The 19,546-nt window shown below is 51.1% G+C and overlaps 6 protein-coding genes across 6 annotated transcripts; 4 read left to right on the top strand and 2 right to left on the bottom strand.

Moving 5' to 3' along the window:
* Positions 1-800: 800 nt before the first annotated feature.
* A1O3_01400 (CMGC/DYRK/YAK protein kinase) lies at positions 801-3,310 on the bottom strand (the record flags this gene model as incomplete). The annotated part of the gene is made up of 2 exons (XM_007731546.1): positions 801-1,585; positions 1,633-3,310. The coding sequence occupies 2 exons, from the start codon at positions 3,308-3,310 to the stop codon at positions 801-803; spliced, it is 2,463 nt and encodes an 820-aa protein (XP_007729736.1).
* Positions 3,311-4,700: 1,390 nt separating this feature from the next.
* A1O3_01399 (DNA excision repair protein ERCC-6) lies at positions 4,701-8,309 on the top strand (the record flags this gene model as incomplete). Its single annotated transcript, XM_007731545.1, has 1 exon — positions 4,701-8,309. The coding sequence occupies one exon, from the start codon at positions 4,701-4,703 to the stop codon at positions 8,307-8,309; it is 3,609 nt and encodes a 1,202-aa protein (XP_007729735.1).
* Positions 8,310-8,429: 120 nt separating this feature from the next.
* On the bottom strand, positions 8,430-9,197 carry A1O3_01398 (uncharacterized protein; the record flags this gene model as incomplete). The annotated part of the gene is made up of 1 exon (XM_007731544.1): positions 8,430-9,197. The coding sequence occupies one exon, from the start codon at positions 9,195-9,197 to the stop codon at positions 8,430-8,432; it is 768 nt and encodes a 255-aa protein (XP_007729734.1).
* Positions 9,198-10,000: 803 nt separating this feature from the next.
* Positions 10,001-11,041, top strand: A1O3_01397 (60S ribosomal protein L7; the record flags this gene model as incomplete). The annotated part of the gene is made up of 3 exons (XM_007731543.1): positions 10,001-10,186; positions 10,364-10,530; positions 10,582-11,041. The coding sequence occupies 3 exons, from the start codon at positions 10,001-10,003 to the stop codon at positions 11,039-11,041; spliced, it is 813 nt and encodes a 270-aa protein (XP_007729733.1).
* Positions 11,042-12,454: 1,413 nt separating this feature from the next.
* On the top strand, positions 12,455-14,359 carry A1O3_01396 (uncharacterized protein; the record flags this gene model as incomplete). The annotated part of the gene is made up of 8 exons (XM_007731542.1): positions 12,455-13,032; positions 13,078-13,180; positions 13,241-13,516; positions 13,564-13,717; positions 13,774-13,891; positions 13,948-14,053; positions 14,110-14,199; positions 14,249-14,359. 8 exons carry the CDS (start codon positions 12,455-12,457, stop codon positions 14,357-14,359), a joined length of 1,536 nt encoding a protein of 511 aa, XP_007729732.1.
* Positions 14,360-14,790: 431 nt separating this feature from the next.
* On the top strand, positions 14,791-19,251 carry A1O3_01395 (DNA polymerase alpha subunit A; the record flags this gene model as incomplete). The annotated part of the gene is made up of 3 exons (XM_007731541.1): positions 14,791-15,168; positions 15,218-18,214; positions 18,265-19,251. 3 exons carry the CDS (start codon positions 14,791-14,793, stop codon positions 19,249-19,251), a joined length of 4,362 nt encoding a protein of 1,453 aa, XP_007729731.1.
* Positions 19,252-19,546: the final 295 nt, after the last annotated feature.

Below are 19,546 nucleotides of genomic sequence, written 5' to 3'. Positions count from 1 at the left end.
CGCATTCGAATGCCAAGACTGGAAATTTTGTTGGGCTTGGCGGTGTGGTCGCAAACCACCACACTGCGCAACTACCTAGCGTACTACTCCTCCGTAGTAATTTACAGTAATACTACTGCTAGCGTCAGTAGTATGGATATCAAGTAATACTCCTTCAAACGGTACCAGCAGGTGACTCTACCATGATCCTGATGCTAACCTGCTCGCTTACAAGTGCTGCTGCACATGGTACGGGATTTAACTATTCCTGTGACGGTACATGACATTTACACAGAGCCCAAAATCACTCAGCTCGCCGGCATTGTTGCCACAGGCTTCTACAGCCTCCAAAGCGGGACGACTGGGCTGCACTGTACACCATGATCGCATCTCTCGAGGCTTCCTGCCCCATGCACTCAGCAGTTCATTCCAAAACTCATCCTGCCCACGCCAATTTACGGCCAGCATGTTCCAGAGCCAGTGTTGTGCCGACTTCCCACATCAGCAATCCCACAGAACTCCCACCCAGTGGTTTGATAGATCATCTTCATCCAGCTGGCACCAAGTCTGGTCACGTAAATTCAGGTCCTGCCTTGTAAAATCGTTTCCATTCGAAGTGGTAGCTGTTTATTGAGGCCGGTCAGGTGCCGCGCACAGTGTGGCGTTTCTCTTCTGTCACAACCACGTTGTTGTGGCGTTCATACATATGCAAGGATCCGGTCTAGCCTCCTCAGTGTTATGTCCTTGGGATTTGTAGTCGGTACACATCTGTGTCAATGGATGAACTGCCAGAGATTGTCTGCAACTTGATCTGATGGATTTCAGTGCCACTGTGAGTTGAAGTTGTCCCCCATAGCACCATCTTCCAAAGTCCGGATGAAGTCACGATTTCTTTGAGCGCGGCTACCGCGTCTTCGTGCCGTCGATGGCGAGTCAACGTAGCCATCTGCAGGAGGTGGATAGTAGGCCGGACTAGGTTGAAGCCTGATAGGTGCGTTTGGGTCCAAATGACTGGTAACTCGCTGGATAGCAGGAGGAATTCCACCCTGCTGCTGGTCCATGGTCGATGCCCGTTGACGGCCTGCTCTTTGCGTGGCTTGTGCGTACAGACTCTGTTGATGATTGTAATGACTAGGGTTCATCTGAGGGGTTTGTTGGGTCATCACGCCCATTTGGGGAGCGTAGTTCGATGAATGTGTAGGATAGGGCGGAGGAGCACCCTGTTGATGAGCCGGATACATGGCGTTGTACATCGGTGGAGGTTGAGGTTGCTGGTAGGGACTCATCTGCAAGGCGTAGGCATTTTGAACCGCCGTTTGGGCCTGCACCTGGGCCTGCGCAGCTTGGGCCTGGGCTTGTGCTTGAGCGGCTTGAGCCGCTCGCTGTTTGCTCAATGCTTCAGCTTGTTGTTGCTGCTGCACACCAGGCGCAGGAGTCTTGCTGGACGAAGGAGATTTCAAGTTCATGGGAGGCACAAATGGTTGTGTAAACTTTTGTTGCGTTATAAATGGATGCAACTTGGCTTGTTGAGGTGACCATCGTTCAAGCGGGTTGATTGTGAGCAAACCGCGAACAAAGTCGATGAAAGCAACGCGATTGTTCATTTCTGCAGCGGTCAGCGTGGGAGCACAAGATGAGACTGTTTAATCATACCTCTCTCAATTTCTGCAGGCTTCATATTCTTCCTAGGCATAGGATAACTGCGGATGATTTCGGGTAGAGTCGTCGCTTGGAAGTACTTCTTACTGGGTTGCTCTTTCACATTGTGCTCGCGGGAATACTGCTCCATGCTTTTCAGCCGATAGTTGCGGCGACCAAACTCGTCTGTTGTCTTTTCGAAGAATTCGCCCGATTGCTTTCCCATCTCTAGCATCCACATTGGAGGCATGCCCAGCATTTCGACGATTCGAGAGACTTGATTGTATTCGGAGGATCCGGGAAAAAGAGGCAGCCCCAGGAAAAGCTCCACAACAATGCATCCAAGGGACCACATGTCGATAGCAGAAGAATATGGCAGACCCAGTAAAACCTCGGGGGACCGGTAGAACCGGGATTGTATGTACGTGTAGACAGTTTGCCTCTCATCACAAGCGGATCCAAAGTCGATGATCTTGATAATGGGACTTTCGAGATTCTTTAACAAAATGTTCTCGGGTTTCAGATCACAGTGGATGAGCCGAGCCTTGTTCAACAATGCTAGGCCATTCAGCAGTTGTTGTGCAAAGACACGAACGAGGGTGGTGCTGAGACCTCGGAATTGGTTTTGTTTGATGAGCTCGTACAGATTAACACTGAGAAGCTCGAAAACAAGACAGAGATGCTGCCGATGGATAAAAGTGTCCTTCAAGCGTAAGAGATGGTGGTCGTCGTTTTTGTCGAATTTTTGGTTGAGAAGGTCCAGAACAGACACCTCCATCATGCTCTGATTGAAATAGGCGGTCCGATTTTTGATAACCTTGACAGCAACGACTTCCTGAGTCCTCAAATTCTGGCACTTCACCACTTGGCCGAAGGTACCCTGGCCGAGCACATCGAGAATGAGATAGCGGTTCTTGTGGCCTGCTTCTTCACTTCCCAGAATATCATTGACGTAGAGAATATAGTCGCTATCGTCGTTATCGTAGCCATCATTCTTGGTTCCTTTGCTTGGTTTTGTTAAAACTCGCCTTGGGTTTCGTGACGACTCGTACTTGAAGCTGGGATTGCAGATGCGATATGTGGCCGGAAGGTATGAGGTGAGAGCTTGCAAGGGACTGATAAACCCGCCTTCGGGGTTGGCTCTGCGATATAGCGGTTGTGCATTAACTCTGGGGTTGAGGTCCTGCAATGTGTTGACTTTCCTGAATCTCGGAACCGGTCCTGGTCCATATGACTGTTGTCGCGAGGGCGGCGCTGGACGTCCATTGCCCGAAGAAATGGGATAGTAGGCTTCGGGGCTCAGTTCAGAGTTTTGCAGGATAGAGCCGTAACTTGACGTGTATCTGGTCGGTGTTGGAGGAGGATCAGCATATCGTTCCAGGTTATAAGCTCCCTGACGGCTGGGAGATTGTCGCGAGGACTGTGGCTGATTGATGTGCGAGAAGTTGTTTTGATTCTGAGTCTGGGGATTCGATGCGTACGAGGTATTTGTGGGTTGGGTGTTCAGGGGAGAATAACGCTGTGCGGCAGTAGAGGTTTCGCCGAGAAACTGTGACGATAGTCGATGTTGGTGAGCAGGGCGAGCAGGGTATTTGGTTCGGTTGTAAGGGTCCGCATCTTCCATCGGAACGTCAACTTCACCATTATGCTCATAGTTATGCGATTGAGTCGCAGGCGTAGCATTCAGAGACATGGCTCTGATCTGGGGTATGGTTTGGCTTTTTAAGACCAGTAGGCAACGCAACAAAATCCACAGCAGCTGATTCTTATGCAGTACCGCGTTGAAGCTGAGCCAGTGGTGTCTCCGTCTTGCCGCAGTTTCAACGGTGAAACATATATGAAGCCCTCAGATCCGATGCTCAGGGTCTATCGAGAGAATGCCCTCTATATCAGGATGGATCTGAAGTGTAGATCGGAATCACTGGGATTGCGTTCAGAGGGGTGTGCAGAGGGGGTTGGCGGCTTTGGTAAGCGCAGTCGAGGCGGACCGAAAGTGTGATTTTGAGGGTCGACACATGGTAGAGGAAGACCGCACGTTTAGCATGATGCCATGGTGTTTAAGACGAGGCGATCAGGTCGTGGAGCTGTTCTATCCCGCGGTATGAACAAGTGGTGAGAAGTCGACTGCAGTGAGCTGGCGCAGGCTCGTGGGACGTGGACCAAAAGGACGTGAATGTAGGTGCCCCGTAGTTGGGGCGGGCGGAAACAATGCCAATGACTGCTACCGGATTCTGAGACCGGGCACGGAGACGGACAAGTAACCTTTACAGCAGAAAATGAAGCAGAAAGGTGTGCCGAGACAAGCAGAATTCAATCAAAGAAGGGAGCGTGCTCGACGTAGAAGGTATGTTATGTGAGTGACTTGTCCGTCCAGGTACGGAGTGCCGTACCCACGACCAGTTCAGGCTCACATTCAAAACAGCTGTCGAATTGCGCGGCGGGCAGGCGGCTAAATCACTTCTGGGCCTGATTAATTAGGCGCTCTAATTTTGGAGGCTACGCCCGAGCCTTGGCCGCCTAAGACTTTCCGCCTGCGCTACCGCTACCGCTAGCACCTATAGTACTCTGCACTTAGAGCCTCTTAGATGCCTCTATCTTCGTCACCCGCTACCCAACCGCAGTCCAGCAAATGTGCGCATTATGGGACCTGTTGTTCAGCCTGCTTTCTGACCAGGATCAATCGCATCGTTGCCTAGTCTATGGTCCGTGATGGAACTTCCTCAAATTCACTTTCTCGATGTGAAGTGATATTAACGTTGATATTATTGACAGGGCAGCCAGTAATCCTTGTGGCGAAAATTGAGGTTTAGGAGGCTTTGCCTTTCCCTTCCATCCCGGTCTCTTGACTCACCCACGAGTTGCCACATCTGTCAAACCTACAGTACATTGTTCGCAAGCATACACTGGCAGTAATCAGTTCAACCTCTCATCCTGGTACGAGAAATCCTGCATCTCATCACTGGGGAGATCGTTCACTGCTCTTTTACTATTACAATGAATGGCACTTTCTATGCGGTGATGACGACATCAATTTGATCTTCAAGGCAAAAGGTCAATAGTAAGTTCTCAAGGCAGTTGTCATAATGGAAGCCCAACAAGAACAAAATCAACTTGAGAACGCATTAGCCGTCGATGCCGACATGACAGACAAGGGTGTCGACAATGGCGGTACACCCAAGAACGAATCCGCTGAGACACTCCGACTACGCAATCTGGATGCCGAGGTGCAAGACCAAGATGACGTGGAACGCAACCTTGGACGGAAGGCAGATCGCATGCTTTTTGAGCAAGCCAACGATCGTGATCAAACAAGACTGGACAAGACCCTAGCGCAGAAGGAGAAGCTGCAGAACCAAATCCGGAAAGCACGCGAGGAAATGGGTCGTCCGGTCGGGACCACTCGGCGAGCACGGCTGCGCGTTGAGATTGACCGGATGCAAGGTCAAATTCAAGATCTGCAAAATGATATTGCTGAAATCGAAGAAAGAATGAGAGAAAGAGAGACAGATGCCAGCCTGGTCGGTCAACATGATGCATCATCTACCGGACGGCTGCCGAATGAGACGCAACGCGACTATTTAATTAGAACAGGCAAGATTACTCCATTTTCCAAGTTTGGTCTGTCGACTCATGGCGAGTCATCCACGACCCTGCAAGGCGCGCTACTGGATGCCGAGGAAGAGCCTGAACTTGGCGAGATTCTTCCTGATATTCACGGTGACAAGTTGATGTCCCATCGAAACCTCCGGCAGCCCGGTTTTGCCTCTAGTTTTGCCGACTCAAGTGCCGAAGAAGAAGTTGACCTTGAACAACCACGAAAACGGAGACGTCTAGCAGCCAGAGAATCGATCGCAAGAAATGAGGACTCTTCATACGATGAAGACTCAGTTGACGATGACGTTCTCTCCGATGCCGAAGAGGACGACAATGAGGACATGCCCGTCACTTCTGGAAAGCAAAAGAGGTCACGTCAGAAGGCAGCAGGTCAAATCGGCGATGACGTTGAAGATTTTAGAGGCGTCGATGATGGTACCGAGACAATTTATCAATCCCGAGTGAAGAGATGGGCCTTGAGGAGGCGACGAGCCCGGACGCATGCGTCTGGTCCAACCCAGAATAATGAGGACGATGAAGTGCTTGATGGCGAATCTTCGTCAGTCGCGCTAGAAGAAGCACACCTCCCACATCCAGAGATCCCGGACACAGTCTTCAATGACGGTTACAAGATTCCCGGAGACATATATCCCAGTTTGTTCGATTATCAGAAGACCGGAGTACAGTGGCTGTACGAGTTGTATACCCAACAGGTAGGAGGAATCATCGGGGATGAGATGGGCTTAGGAAAGACCATTCAAATGATTGCCTTTCTGGCAGGCCTGCATTACAGCAGAAAGCTGACCAAGCCCATAATCGTCGTTTGTCCCGCGACCGTCATGAAACAGTGGGTCAACGAATTTCATCGCTGGTGGCCTCCATTTCGAGTTACGATCCTGCATTCTTCGGGCAGCGGCATGGTCAATCTGCGCAATGAGTCGAGCAAGGAAGACGAGTTGCTTGACCTTGAATGGGATCCAACGCTCAGGAACCGACCACTGACCCCAGCTCAAAAAGCGGCTCGAAACATGTTGAAGCCCGTCTTCGAAGATGGCGGCGGAGTTCTTGTAACGACGTACTCTGGCCTCCAGACCTACGCCCCTCTTCTCATTCCAGTTGACTGGGAGTACGCGATACTGGATGAAGGACACAAGATCAGAAACCCTAATACGGCCATAACTATCTACTGCAAAGAACTGCGTACTCCGAACCGCATTATTCTCTCTGGCACTCCGATGCAGAACAACCTTATCGAATTGTGGTCACTGTTCGACTTTGTGTTTCCCATGCGTTTGGGCACCTTGGTCAGCTTCCGAAATCAGTTCGAAATCCCCATTCGACAGGGCGGCTACGCAAATGCATCTAATCTGCAGGTTCAGACGGCATTCAAATGCGCAGAAACCCTCAAGGACGCCATCAGTCCATACTTACTTCAGCGGTTTAAAATCGATGTCGCTTCTGATCTTCCGAAGAAAAGTGAACAGGTGCTATTCTGCAAGCTCACGCCGTTGCAGAGAGCTGAATACCAGCGCTTCCTTGATTCAAACGAAATGGGAGCAATCATAAACGGCAAAAGGCAAGTTCTCTATGGTGTTGACATACTGCGGAAAATTTGCAATCATCCAGACCTCACGGGTCATAAACATCTGTCCGTCAAGCCAGGCTACAATTATGGTGATCCATCCAAATCTGGGAAGATGCAGGTCGTTGGTGCACTCCTTGAATTGTGGAAGGAGACTGGCCACAAAACTCTTCTCTTCGCCCAGCATCGAATCATGCTCGACATTCTGGAGAAATACGTCAGATCATTCTCTGGGCTCAAGTATCGTCGTATGGACGGCAATACGCCCATTCAGCTAAGGCAGAGCATGGTCGACGAGTTCAACACAGACCCAGATCTCCACGTCTTTTTGTTAACCACCAAGGTGGGTGGACTGGGCATAAACCTGACTGGAGCTGATAGAGTTATCATCTATGACCCTGATTGGAACCCTTCGACGGATCTGCAAGCTCGAGAAAGGGCCTGGCGTTTAGGCCAGAAGCGAGAGGTAACAATCTATCGTTTGATGACGGCTGGGACCATCGAGGAGAAGATTTATCATCGTCAAATATTCAAGCAGTTCCTGACAAACAAGATCTTGAAGGACCCAAAACAGAGGCAGACCTTCCACCTAAACGACTTGCATGACCTCTTCACTCTTGCCAAAGAAGGCGAGCCCACTGAGACAAGCAACCTTTTCCAAGATGCCGAGGTAAAATATCCTTCTGGGCCAGCCAAAGCTCATGAGGCAGGCGACAAGGACGCAGACAACAACATCGCCCCCAAGTCTGGCGACACAAATATTGAGACGCTGCCTGGTATTTCGTCTATGGAGCGGTATGCTGGAGAGATTGTGGAAGAAGCCAACGCGAACAAGGAAGGCTCCACCAATTCAGAGGACAGAGTGATGGAAGGCATTTTCGCACGATCTGGTATCCATTCTGCTGTGGAGCATGACGCGATTATTGATGGCAACAAGACCGGCAAGAAAGTCGCCGCTGATCCAGTACTGATCGAGCAGGAAGCTCGAAAGGTAGCTGCAGAGGCTGCCAGAGAGTTGAGGCGCGCAGGTGATGCGGCTCGACATGTCCCCATAGGCACACCTACCTGGACCGGACAGTTTGGGGTATCTGGTCGGCCACAGGAGACGACAGCTCAGAGGGCTTTCAGTTCGGCTGCTCGTTCCAGAGGGGGAGCCATACAGTCAACAAGTCTGCTTGCAAACCTACAACAGCGCCAGGCAAATGCCATAGGTAGCCGTGTTGCGACGCCACGCACTTCGAGCCCTGCAAGATCTTCGGTTTCTACCGCCTCGACTTCCAGGGCTGGCACACCGACTGCGCCGCAAAGCAAAGACTTCGGCAAGCTCATTCGCGATTTTCTCAACGCCCACGGAGGTGCCACGTACACCCAGATGCTTATCGATCATTTCAACCGGTACTGCACAACACCCCAGGCCACGATGGATTTCAAAGAGACTCTGAAGATGATCGCCAGGCTCGAGAAGGGTAGTCGAGGCAGAGGTCGATGGGTGTTGAAGGAAGAGTACAAGAAGTAGATGGCGAAGCTCTTGCTTCTCGACCCAGTGCAGGCTGCCCAGACGGTGATCATCGACCAATGTATGCATACACTGAAGCGACCTCATCGTTAAGACTTTTTCCTTTTTACTTCACTCCCGTTATTCGTTCTCGTCAATCAAGCCTTGCGGTGACCAGTACTCAGGCTCTCGACACTGCAAGTCCACCCACACCAAAGAGTCGGCGAGCAAGTCTTGTATCACGGTCTCGGCTCGTGCCGGCTCCCACCCTAGGTTAAGTTGGAGGAGAGTAACTGTAACGCTTCCCAGTAGTTGCAGAACTTCCAGGACGGTAGATTGATCGGTGTTGAGTTCCTTGGGCACGGAGCGGATGAAGCGCTTGTGTGCTATGGTGAGAATGACAAACCCTGAACCAAGCGGTTCAAGGGATTTCACGGCTTGCTCAATGTCATCCTCTGATACCTGCAAGCCCCCTCCGATAGCCCTGCCTCTAGCAACACTTTCACAACACTCCTTTAGTCCAAGCAGTCCTCCGTTCTCTGCGCGTGTGGACTGGCATAGCTCGACAACTCGTACGGCTACAGAAAAATAGAAATCATTCACATCATGACCAAGCACCTTTGCCCACAGAGAATCGGCCTTTTTGCCCTTGATGTTGCTGCCTGCGAGAGGGTCGACGCCGATAGCATTGCACATGCGGGCAAACTCTGCGCGAAATGTGGGATTCGACTTGATGGTGGCTGCATGCTCCAGGGCAAAATTGTGCAAAAGCGACTGGAAGACTTCAAGTTGTGCTTGGAGCGAGGCTGCGTTGGCAGACTTCAAGTTTGAGCCATGCGCAGCGTACGACTGAGCTGTCGCATTTCTGTTGGTGAATGCTCCCAAGCCGACGCCCCTTCTGGTCGACATTTTGATCGCAGGTGCAAGAATCAGCGATGCCTGATCATTCTGCTGATGAAACCGGATGTTTCACGATTGCAGTGGTACCTCGTTGTCGTGCATCAGTTCATTCGCTACCAGTAGTAGAGACAGTTAGTAAGACCAACACTAAGTTCTCTTGCCCCAGGTTATATCTATTTCGGGCTTAGAAAATCACTAATCACGGATCTCGGACGTACTAGCGTCTGTACTGCCTACTTCCGGTAAGAGCTCACACGTGATCTTGCCAAGTAAACTGGGGCCTCGCACACTGCAACTTCGACGTGGAAATTTCTCCAGTCCGGAATGTCTTTGCAGTCTCCCAAGTCACCCTTTCTTCTTCCTGGCAGCATCTCGACAATCTGATCCCTGATCACCAAACAAGATGACGAAGCCAATTGTGAAGTCGTAAGTGTTCCTTCCTTACCCTGCTGACTGTCGGGGTCTTCAGATATGGTCCGCTCTTTTCTCGCTGGTTCGCTTCGTTGCGCCAGCTCGATCCTCCCAATGGCTTGCGCCGACCGAATGTGAAAACCACAACGTGAGGCAAGCAGCCGGGGCATTGAGGATAGAGGAGCTACTTCCTCTCCCTCGAAATACAACGAGCTCGCATTGCACGTGCTTCTGAGTCTTCAGGGCGTTGTCGTGGAGTCGAAAATTCCTGACTTTTCGTTGGGGTATTGTCGGATGAGAATAAAAGGTGGTGGACAAATACCAGCATAGCTGCTTGCGTCCTCCATCATTCTCACTGATCAAATCTATTTCGTCGAGTTATGCCTATCACCAGTTCGAGAATGCCGCGCCATAGCTGCAGTTCTGACTCGGCGATCCTTCACCTGCGGACTGTACTGATACTCTCCTCCTACAGATCCGTGCCGACGCAGGATCAGGTCCTCGTCCCTGAGACGCTGTTGAAGAAGAGAAAGAGCCAGGAGAAGGCCCGAGAGCAGCGTCTTGCCGAGCTCGAGAAGAAAAAGAAGGTCGGTACACTCCCTGAAATACACATACTATATTTGGTGATGATAACTACCATTGCGTGACTAGACCATTGGTCAATGCTGTCGCTTTTGTTAACCATCTTTCGGGGCTGAACAAAACTCTCCTGTTGCTACCATGGATCGCACATTCAAGGCTATATGCTAACTTCCACCACACAGGCAAACAAGGAGAAGCGTGCTGTCATCTTCAAGCGTGCGGAGACCTATGTCAAGGAGTACCGCGATGCCGAGCGTGAAAAGATCAGACTCGCTCGCGTGAGCAGACAACAGGGTACCTTCTTCGTTGACGAGCAACCTAAATTGGTTTTCGTGATCAGAATCAAGGGGTAAGCAATAGCTCGAAAGCTCTGCCAGGCACACTTTCTGACTTCTCCTAGTATCAACAAGATTGCTCCCAAGCCTCGCAAGATCCTCCAACTCCTTCGACTCCTCCAAATCAACAATGGTGTCTTCATCAAGTTGACCAAGGCTACCCAAGAGATGCTCACAATCGTCAGCCCATACATTGCTTACGGCTATCCCAACCTCAAGTCTGTGCGTGAGCTCGTCTACAAGCGTGGATACGGCAAGATCGACAAGCAGCGCATCGCTCTCACCGACAACCAGTTGATCGAGGACAACCTGGGCAAATATGGCATCGTATGTGTTGAAGATCTGATTCACGAGATCTTCACTGTCGGACCCAACTTCAAGCAAGCCAGCAACTTTTTGTGGCCTTTCAAGCTCTCCAACCCCAACGGTGGCTTCCGCACCCGGAAGTTCAAGCACTACATCGAAGGTGGTGACACCGGTAACCGGGAGGATAACATCAATGCCCTCATCCGACAGATGAACTAGATCCAGCGCCGTGGTTTGCGATGTGTGCACAATGGCTCAATTGCTCGTCTTTTACGTGCAACAAGCTGCAAGGGTCGGGCCCGGTTGCGGGAAGGTTATGGTTTGTCAAGTAGGGGACCCGGCGCTAGCAATGCCCTCAATGATCAAAAATGGATGCGGTCAGAAATGTCAATGAAATACAAACCTATCAATGTTGCAGATCGTGTCTCCTGAAACAAAGGGGCGTGCTATTTAGGATTCCATGAGGTGTGATACAAGTTCCGAGACTCGCCCCGCCCCGTCAGTTCTTTTAGGGCTTTCCAGACGCCTGGAGGATCGACTGCAATCGTCATATCGAGTCCAAGGCAAATGTGACTTCCACGTCATCCGAAAATTCAGCTTCGTAGTCACGCATCGATAGGTACACTTGAAGACGGGATGCTGGTGGGTGACCTTGCAATCTGCCCTGAGTCTGACAAACCCGGATCTCCTTGGACTTTGAACTTCCTATTTTGCCAAATCTGGTATTTTGTTAGTCGCCTTTGAAATGTGACGGCCTAATCCAAGGAGATGAAGAAGCTGCAAGCCCGATTTGACAGGGACCATATTGCCGGTATGGGCGAACTACGCTACATATTGGATTGATGTGGTTTCACCGCCAGTCTGATGAGCTCCTCCTACCACTCCTATTGGCGATCAGATCGACAGATGTCCAAAAATAAAACCCACTCCAACGAAAGACACATTGTCATGAGGTCTTGGATGCCATAATGGACTCCGCTCAACACAATACCATACAGAAAAGAAACAAGTCGAAGAGCAAGGCCTCCTAAGCCCTCTAAGTCTTCTCGTTGCTTCACTTGGACTAGCCATATCTCAGCAGTGTTCAAGCAGGGCAACTGCAAACACAACCGCACGCATACCTCACATTCCAGGTAAAGTGGCTCGGTGACGAAGACACAATATCGAGCACGAAACGGCATGAATTGGCCCCAGCAAGGTCGAGGGGGTCGTCTCACAGTCTACCTCAATGGAATGTGGCTTGGATGTTTTTCTTTCTGCGGGAAAGCAACCCACTTTCGACTGCTCCGTTACTGTCATTTGTCCTCAGATTCCAGTCAGAATGAGGCACCGTCATACTGCAGTCGCTTGCCGGCCCTTGTCTGTGAACTTATGCCGGTGTGCCCTCCCGCTTGCATTCAGGGCAATCGATGCTGGCCTGAAAGTGCTGTGGCCATCTGTTAACTTTGACAAGATCCCGAACAGCGTCTGACGGATGGTTTCTGCCCCAAGACCCCGACCTAGTACTCAGTTCACGGATCTGGTGGTGGCATCTGTTCGTCCCATGACTCTTAACCCCTGAAGCCCCCAGTGCGTGCCTCAGAGCAGGTATATGAAGGGCAAGATGGCCCCCCCAAACTTTGAGATGTGGCAATGGCCTCAATCGCTTTTTTTGCGCAGTTCCAAAGTCTGTCTCAGGCGCACTGGGCCGGTCTGGTCTTTGGACTGCTTCTGACTCGACTGCTCTTCAACAAGTATGGACGAAAGCTGAATTCGATTCCCGGGCCTTTTACCGCCGGGTGCAGTGACCTCTGGCGCTTTCTCAATGTATGTTGCGGCACGCCTCATGCGACTCACGTCCGACTCCATCGAGAGTTGAACTCGCATTTTGTGCGAATCGGTCCACGAATCATTTCAATCTCCGATCCGACATTGATACCGACCATCTATGGAACCAATTCGGGGTTTACTAAGACAGAATTCTACACCCTTTCGATGCTGCCCTTCAAGGGAAGAGTTACGCCCAGCCTGTTCACTTCCCTGGACGAGCACGACCACGCATTGTACAGAAAGCCTATCGCCAACGCCTACAGCATGTCGACAATGGTGGAATTCGAGCCACTGGTTAACTCCACTAGTTCGCTGCTTATGTCGAGGCTAGACGAATTCACGGTGTCAGGAGCATCATTCGATCTAGGAATCTGGCTTCAGCGGTATGCGTTCGACGTCATGTGAGTTCTTGTGCCCATCGGCAAGGCTGGCCTAACCTGTTGTAGTGGTGAGATCCAGTTCAGTCAGAAGCTGGGCTTTCTATCCACGGGGACAGATGTTCAAGGGATTATGGCGGATATTCGAGTCAAGATTGCGTATGCTGGCCGTGTAAGGTTTCATGAACTTGTCTTATGCGTGCTTCCTCGCTGACTTTGCAATTGCACCTAGGTGGGACAAATCCCGTTCCTCGACAAGCTGCTGACGAAAAACCCGGTGTTCCTAAAACTCGTCCCCACCCATCCCATCGTTACCTTCACATTGGATAGGATGAGAGAAAGAGCGGCCATAAAGTCAAGAGGCGGTATTCCAAAGCGTGACTTTCTTGCCAGATGCTTCGAGGCTCAAGCCAGATTTCCCAACGTTGTCACGGACAGGATGATATTGATGTACAACAGTGACAATGTCGGCGCTGGTAGTGATACTACCGGGATCTCATTGCGAGCAGTGAGCAAAGAACATCTCCAGAAGCGAGCCCCGCTGATATTTCACAGATCTTCTACTATCTACTCAAGACCCCTGCCAGTATGCAAAAGCTCGTCAAGGAAATCGATCGGGCGGATAAAGAGGGTCAGCTGAGCGAGTTCATAACATGGCAAGAATCGAATAAACTGCCTTATCTTCAAGCGTGCATTAAGGAATCTCTTCGTGAGTCTCCACGACAGTCTCAAATCGTGGGCGGGAACGACTGACGGTCATCGCAGGCATGCACCCGGCTGTAGGGCTACTTCTTGAACGATACGTGCCGAAAGGTGGAATCTCAATGGCGGGCCACTATTTCCCTGAAGGGACCATCGTCGGGATGAATCCTTGGGTAACAGCGTAAGGCCTCGAACTACATTGCGGTTGAAATCACTAACGAGATGACCTCGGTGCAGACGTGACAAAGAAGTATACGGAGCAAGCGCCGATTTCTTTCGTCCAGAGAGATGGCTTGAATCATCGAAGGACCAGTTACTTGCCATGGAGAGAGCCAGTCTGGTGGTACGGAAATATGTGTGAAGGTCCTGAGTCTGGCGTTGGGCTAACCTTCGCATTAGTTTGGCCATGGAAGCCGCGCTTGCATTGGCAGAAATATCTCGTTGCTCGAGATCAGCAAGCTGGTGCCCCAGTTGCTGCGGCACTACAAGGTGAATATACTGCCCCCAATACATGCTAAACGTACTCACCCTTCATCAGTTCTCCTTGGCATTTCCAGACCAGGAATGGAAGATTTCAGGAGGCTGGTTTGTGTGGCAAGATGGACTTGAAGTTGTCATCCGTCGGCGCACGGACCGGCATCCCGCCTAGTAGATGCAGTTTTCTTTTGGCTGGGTGTGGAAGGGGCTTGAGATTTGGACAAGAGATTTAGCATATTCATCGTACATTTGCTTTGCTGCAATGCAGCATTACTAGGTGCATGTGGGCAATCCAAAATCTAACTTGTGAACAAAGGCTACCGACCCGGTCAGGAGTTTGATATCGGGAGCATGACGCGTGGTGGTGCCAAGGCGGAGCGGCCCCCGCGGCTACTACACGGCAACTTGGTAGGACACGCCCCCCAAGCCCCCACTCTACGCGAATCTTCGTGCTTTACGCGTATCCTCGCGTCGCGTGTAAATGCTGTGGTCATTGCTTGTCGCTCGCCGGTACACCCAGTATCTTTCCCTCAGCTTTTCATTTCTAATATACTTGACTGCTTCCTGGTTCCAACCGGCCTTTGTTGAGGCAGAGCAAGCAAAATGGCACACCGTGCCGCAATAGCTCAGCTTCGGGCTCAACGCCTCTCTGGCAAGACACGGCTTGAAACGTACCAGATCGAGGACCAAGGTGCCATCTACGACGAGGTCGATGAAGATGGTTACAAGAAGGTTGTCCGCAGTCGTCTCGACAAGGACGACTTCGTTGTAGACGACAACGGCGAGGGTTACGCAGACGACGGTCGCGAGGAATGGCAACACGAACGGCAGTACTTCAGCAGTGACGACAACGAAGACGTCCCTCTGAAAGGCAAAGCGGCCAAACGAAAGCGTGAGGAGGACCGTGAGAAAGATGAACGTACCAACCACAAGATCTTAAACTACTTCAACAACCCTCCCGTTGCAGCTTCGAAGCCCAAGGTACACGCACCGGCACTGCAAGCTTGGTAGTCATGTCTAACTTTGCTAGGTTCAAACTACCGCCGAGGACGAGGCTTTCATGGCTGACTTGCTCGGCGAAGTCGATGCCAATATCCTGCCTGCCCGTGCATACACGAAGAAGCCTGTCAAATCCGAGCATCGCCGTAAAGTTAGGGTGCTATCTCCACCTCTGACCCAAGAACGACCTCGACCAAAGTACCAGGTTCTGCCCACAGACCTGGTGAATACCCCTCCTCAGCAAGCTACATCCGGTGAAGATGACAACATGCCCAACTTCGATGACGAGGACAATATCATGAGTGATCCTCTACCTTCCTCCCCCGTGGTTAAAGCTATCGAACGCAAGGCAAAGGTGAACATCAAAGAGGAGGACGAGGATGACGAGGATGTGATGGACGTTGCGCAAGTCATTGCTCATGAAGGAGCTCAAACTGCCAGCGTCAATATGACTGGCAGCCGGCCTCCGCCCAAGATCAAGGCCGCACAACTGCCCACACCTTACAATTCATCCCCTCCGCTCCCCGCCGTTAATGACGTGGACGCATCATCATGGAATAAGATCACCAGCAAGCTCAATGTCCAGAGCAGCCCATCCACGGACAGTTATATCTTTGGCAAAATGAAACCTCAGGACGCTCTCGAGGATAATGGCAGCCTTCGTTTCTTCTGGCTTGACTATACCGAGGTCAATGGCAGTCTATGCCTGTTCGGCAAGGTCAAGCACAGGTCCACTGGACGATACCTCAGTGCATTCGTCAAGGTGGACAATATCCTTCGGAAACTCTTCTTTCTCCCGAGGAGCCATAGACTTGTCAATGGCCGTCAGTCGGATGAGAAGGTCGAGATGGACGATGTCTTTGCGGAAGTGGATGCCATGATGTCCAAAATGAAGGTTACCACGAGAAAAGTCAAGCCTTGTACCAGAAAATATGCGTTCGAACTCCCCGACGTCCCAAAGGAAGGGAACTACCTCAAACTGCTCTACCCCTACGAGAATAGCGCTTTGCCCATGGATTTGCAAGGAGAGACGTTCTCGCGGGTTTTTGGCACTAACACCGCTTTGTTTGAGCAATTCGTTCTGTGGAAGAATATCATGGGTCCATGTTGGCTGAATATCGAGGATGCAGACTTCACCGCCGTCAACAACGCCTCCTGGTGCAAGCTTGAGTGTGCCGTGACCAGGCCCACGAACATCGCAGTCCTCAACGATTCTGACAGCCTCGAGACTCCACGACTGACTCTAATGTCGCTCGCTTTCCGGACTCAGCTCAATGTGAAAGAGAACAAACAGGAAATCTTGGTTGCAAGTGCTAGAGTCTATGAAAATGTATCGTTGACCGACACCACGCCGCCAGAAAAGATGCCCTCGAGGACGTTTACGGTGATGAGGCCATCGGGATCATCTTACCCGCTAGGATTTGAAGCCGAAACTAAGAAGCAGAATGGTACATTCATGCTCGAGAAGAGTGAGCAGTTTCTGCTCAGCAAATTCCTTGCTCTATTTGAGAAGGTGGATCCGGATGTCTTGATGGGCCACCAACTGCAAGAGGTCGATTACAGCATTCTTCTCAGCCGCCTCAAGGAGAAGAAGACCCCTGGCTGGCATCGAATTGGCCGGTTGAAGCGAGGCGAATGGCCAAAGACATTCGGCAAGGGCGGCTCTTCGTTCTTTGCCGAGCGGCAGCTTCTCGCCGGACGACTCATGTGTGACCTGGCAAACGACATGGGCAAGTCATTGATGACCAAATGTCAACAATGGAGCTTGACTGAGATGTGTGACCTCTATCTGGGGCCAGACAACCCGAGACGCGACCTCGACAACGAGTCAGCGTTGAAAACCTGGGCGACTACTCGCGACGGTCTACTCAACTATGTCAACCACTGCCATGCCGATACGTTTTTTATCGCCGCGCTCGCATTGAAGCTGCAAATGCTGCCTTTGACCAAGGTTCTGACCGAGCTTGCCGGGAACTCATGGGGACGCACCTTGAGCGGTACGAGGGCAGAACGAAACGAGTATATCTTGCTTCACGAATTCTACCGCAACAAATATATATGTCCCGACAAGGAGTACCGCAAAGGACGCGCCAAACAGGCAGAGGAGAACGAGGACGGCGACGAGGGCGCTGATACGAAGAAGAAAGACAAATATAAAGGTGGTCTTGTGTTTGAACCCGAAAAAGGCCTCTATGACAAGTTCATCCTGGTAATGGACTTCAACAGTCTGTATCCGAGCATCATCCAGGAGTACAACATCTGTTTCACCACCGTCGACAGATCAACGACATCAGAGAACGAAAACGAGGAAAAAGTGCCCGAGGTCCCAGTCGAACAGGCCCAGGGAATCTTGCCGAAGCTCATTTCCACTCTCGTCATGCGTCGTCGTGAAGTCAAAAAGTTGATGAAAGACAAACGAGCAACAGTTGAAGAAATGGCTCTCTGGGATACCAAACAACTCGCGCTCAAGTTGACGGCCAACTCCATGTACGGCTGCTTGGGTTATACTCAGTCACGGTTTTATGCCAGACCACTCGCCATGCTCATCACTTTCAAAGGCAGAGAGATCCTGAGAAGCACCAAGGAACTGGCGGAGGGGAATCAGCTTCAAGTCATTTACGGTGACACCGACTCCGTCATGATCAACACGAACGCAGACAACATTGCCCAGGCCTTAAGTGTGGGTGTTGAATTCAAACGATCGGTAAACGAACGGTACAAATTGCTGGAGATTGACATTGATAATATTTTCCGACGCTTGTTGCTCCACGCGAAGAAAAAGTACGCGGCCATCAACATGGCGGAAGTTGACGGCAAATATGTTGAGAAACTTGAAGTCAAAGGTCTTGACATGAAGAGAAGAGAATATTGCGCTCTGTCTAAGGAGGCCTCCCAAAGGCTTCTCAATGAAATCCTCTCTGGAGAGGACCCGGAACTGGTGCTGGAGAAGATCCACGAGTACTTGCGGGAATTGGCCGACAAGATGAGAGAAAATGCCATCCCAGTGCAGAAATATGTAATCTACACAGTGAGTATCCTGGCTCGCCTATTGAGATCAAATCGGCTGACAACATGCAGAAACTCGGGAAAAATCCTAAAGAATATCCCAACGCCGATTCGATGCCTCAGGTCCAAGTCGCGCTTCGCGAGATCACTCGAGGCAAGACTGTTCGAGTCAACGACGTCATGTCATACATTGTTACTATGGGAGACGAGCAGACGAAAGGCTTACCAGCGCCCAAACGATCATACACGCCTCAAGATGTACAGAAGCCGGACTCTGGGCTTGTGCCAGATGTCGAGTATTATCTCTACAAGCAGATCTTCCCACCCATCGAACGTCTATGCGCTCCCATTCCTGGCACAGATTCGGTCAGACTGGCGGAGTGCCTGGGACTGGACGTCCGCAAATATCAAATCAACACTTCTGGCGGTACAAACCAGCAGAACAGCGAGATATTTCCCCTCGAGTCACAAATCCCAGACAGTGAGCGATTTCGGGAGGCTGCTCGGCTGAGTCTCTTGTGCCGAGCATGCAGCAAAACAACCGTGTATGAAGGCCTTTGTGATTCGGCAGATGTGTGCACGCCGGAAGGGATTTTGTGCAGCAATACTGAATGCCAGAAGGTCTTCTCTACAATGGCCATTGTGATTCAATTGGAGGCGCAGATCCGTATACAGACCTCGGCCTACTATGAGGGCTGGCTCGTCTGCGACGATTCATCTTGCGGAAACCGGACGAGACAAATGTCCGTCTATGGCCATCGATGCCTGGGTCCAAGCGGACGGGCCGAGGGCTGTCTGGGCCGGATGAGCTATGAGTACACGGAGAAGAAGCTGTACAACCAACTGTTATACTTTGCCGGCCTATTTGATGTGGAAAAGGCCAAGAATAAAGCTCGGTCGGAGAAGGAGTATGTCGAGAAGAAGGACCGGGTGATTGTGCTGGCCGAGACGAACAAGGAACGATTTGAAGGAGTCAAGGCCGTTGTGGACGGTTACTTGAGGAAATGTGGGCGACAATGGGTTGAGATGGACGCTTTGTTCAAGTTTGCATTGAAGTAAGAGGTAGGAGAGGACTGTGCCTGGTTGGATAACTAGGCGGGCGGGCTTTGCAGTTGTCATGAGACACATTCTACATTCTTTACACACTGTCCTTCCGGGGTTCTATGCAATACTCCGTACTCTGTATGGGCATTCTGTATATCCGTACTCTGTACGCATAGTAGGTGGCAGGGGCATCAAGACAACCACCGAGTTGGCTTTTGATAGGCACCAATAGGGGGTCGAATGGTGACATCTCGAATGGTGACATCTGATTGGCCGGGAACCAACGACACCGACCGAGTTTGCGCTGGCC

The sequence above is a fragment of the Capronia epimyces genome (assembly GCF_000585565.1).
Source record: "Capronia epimyces CBS 606.96 chromosome Unknown aczIQ-supercont1.1, whole genome shotgun sequence".
Classification (NCBI taxonomy): Eukaryota; Fungi; Ascomycota; class Eurotiomycetes; order Chaetothyriales; family Herpotrichiellaceae; genus Capronia; species Capronia epimyces.
Note: the sequence above shows the minus strand (reverse complement) of the source record. Positions and strands in the feature narration are given on the sequence as shown.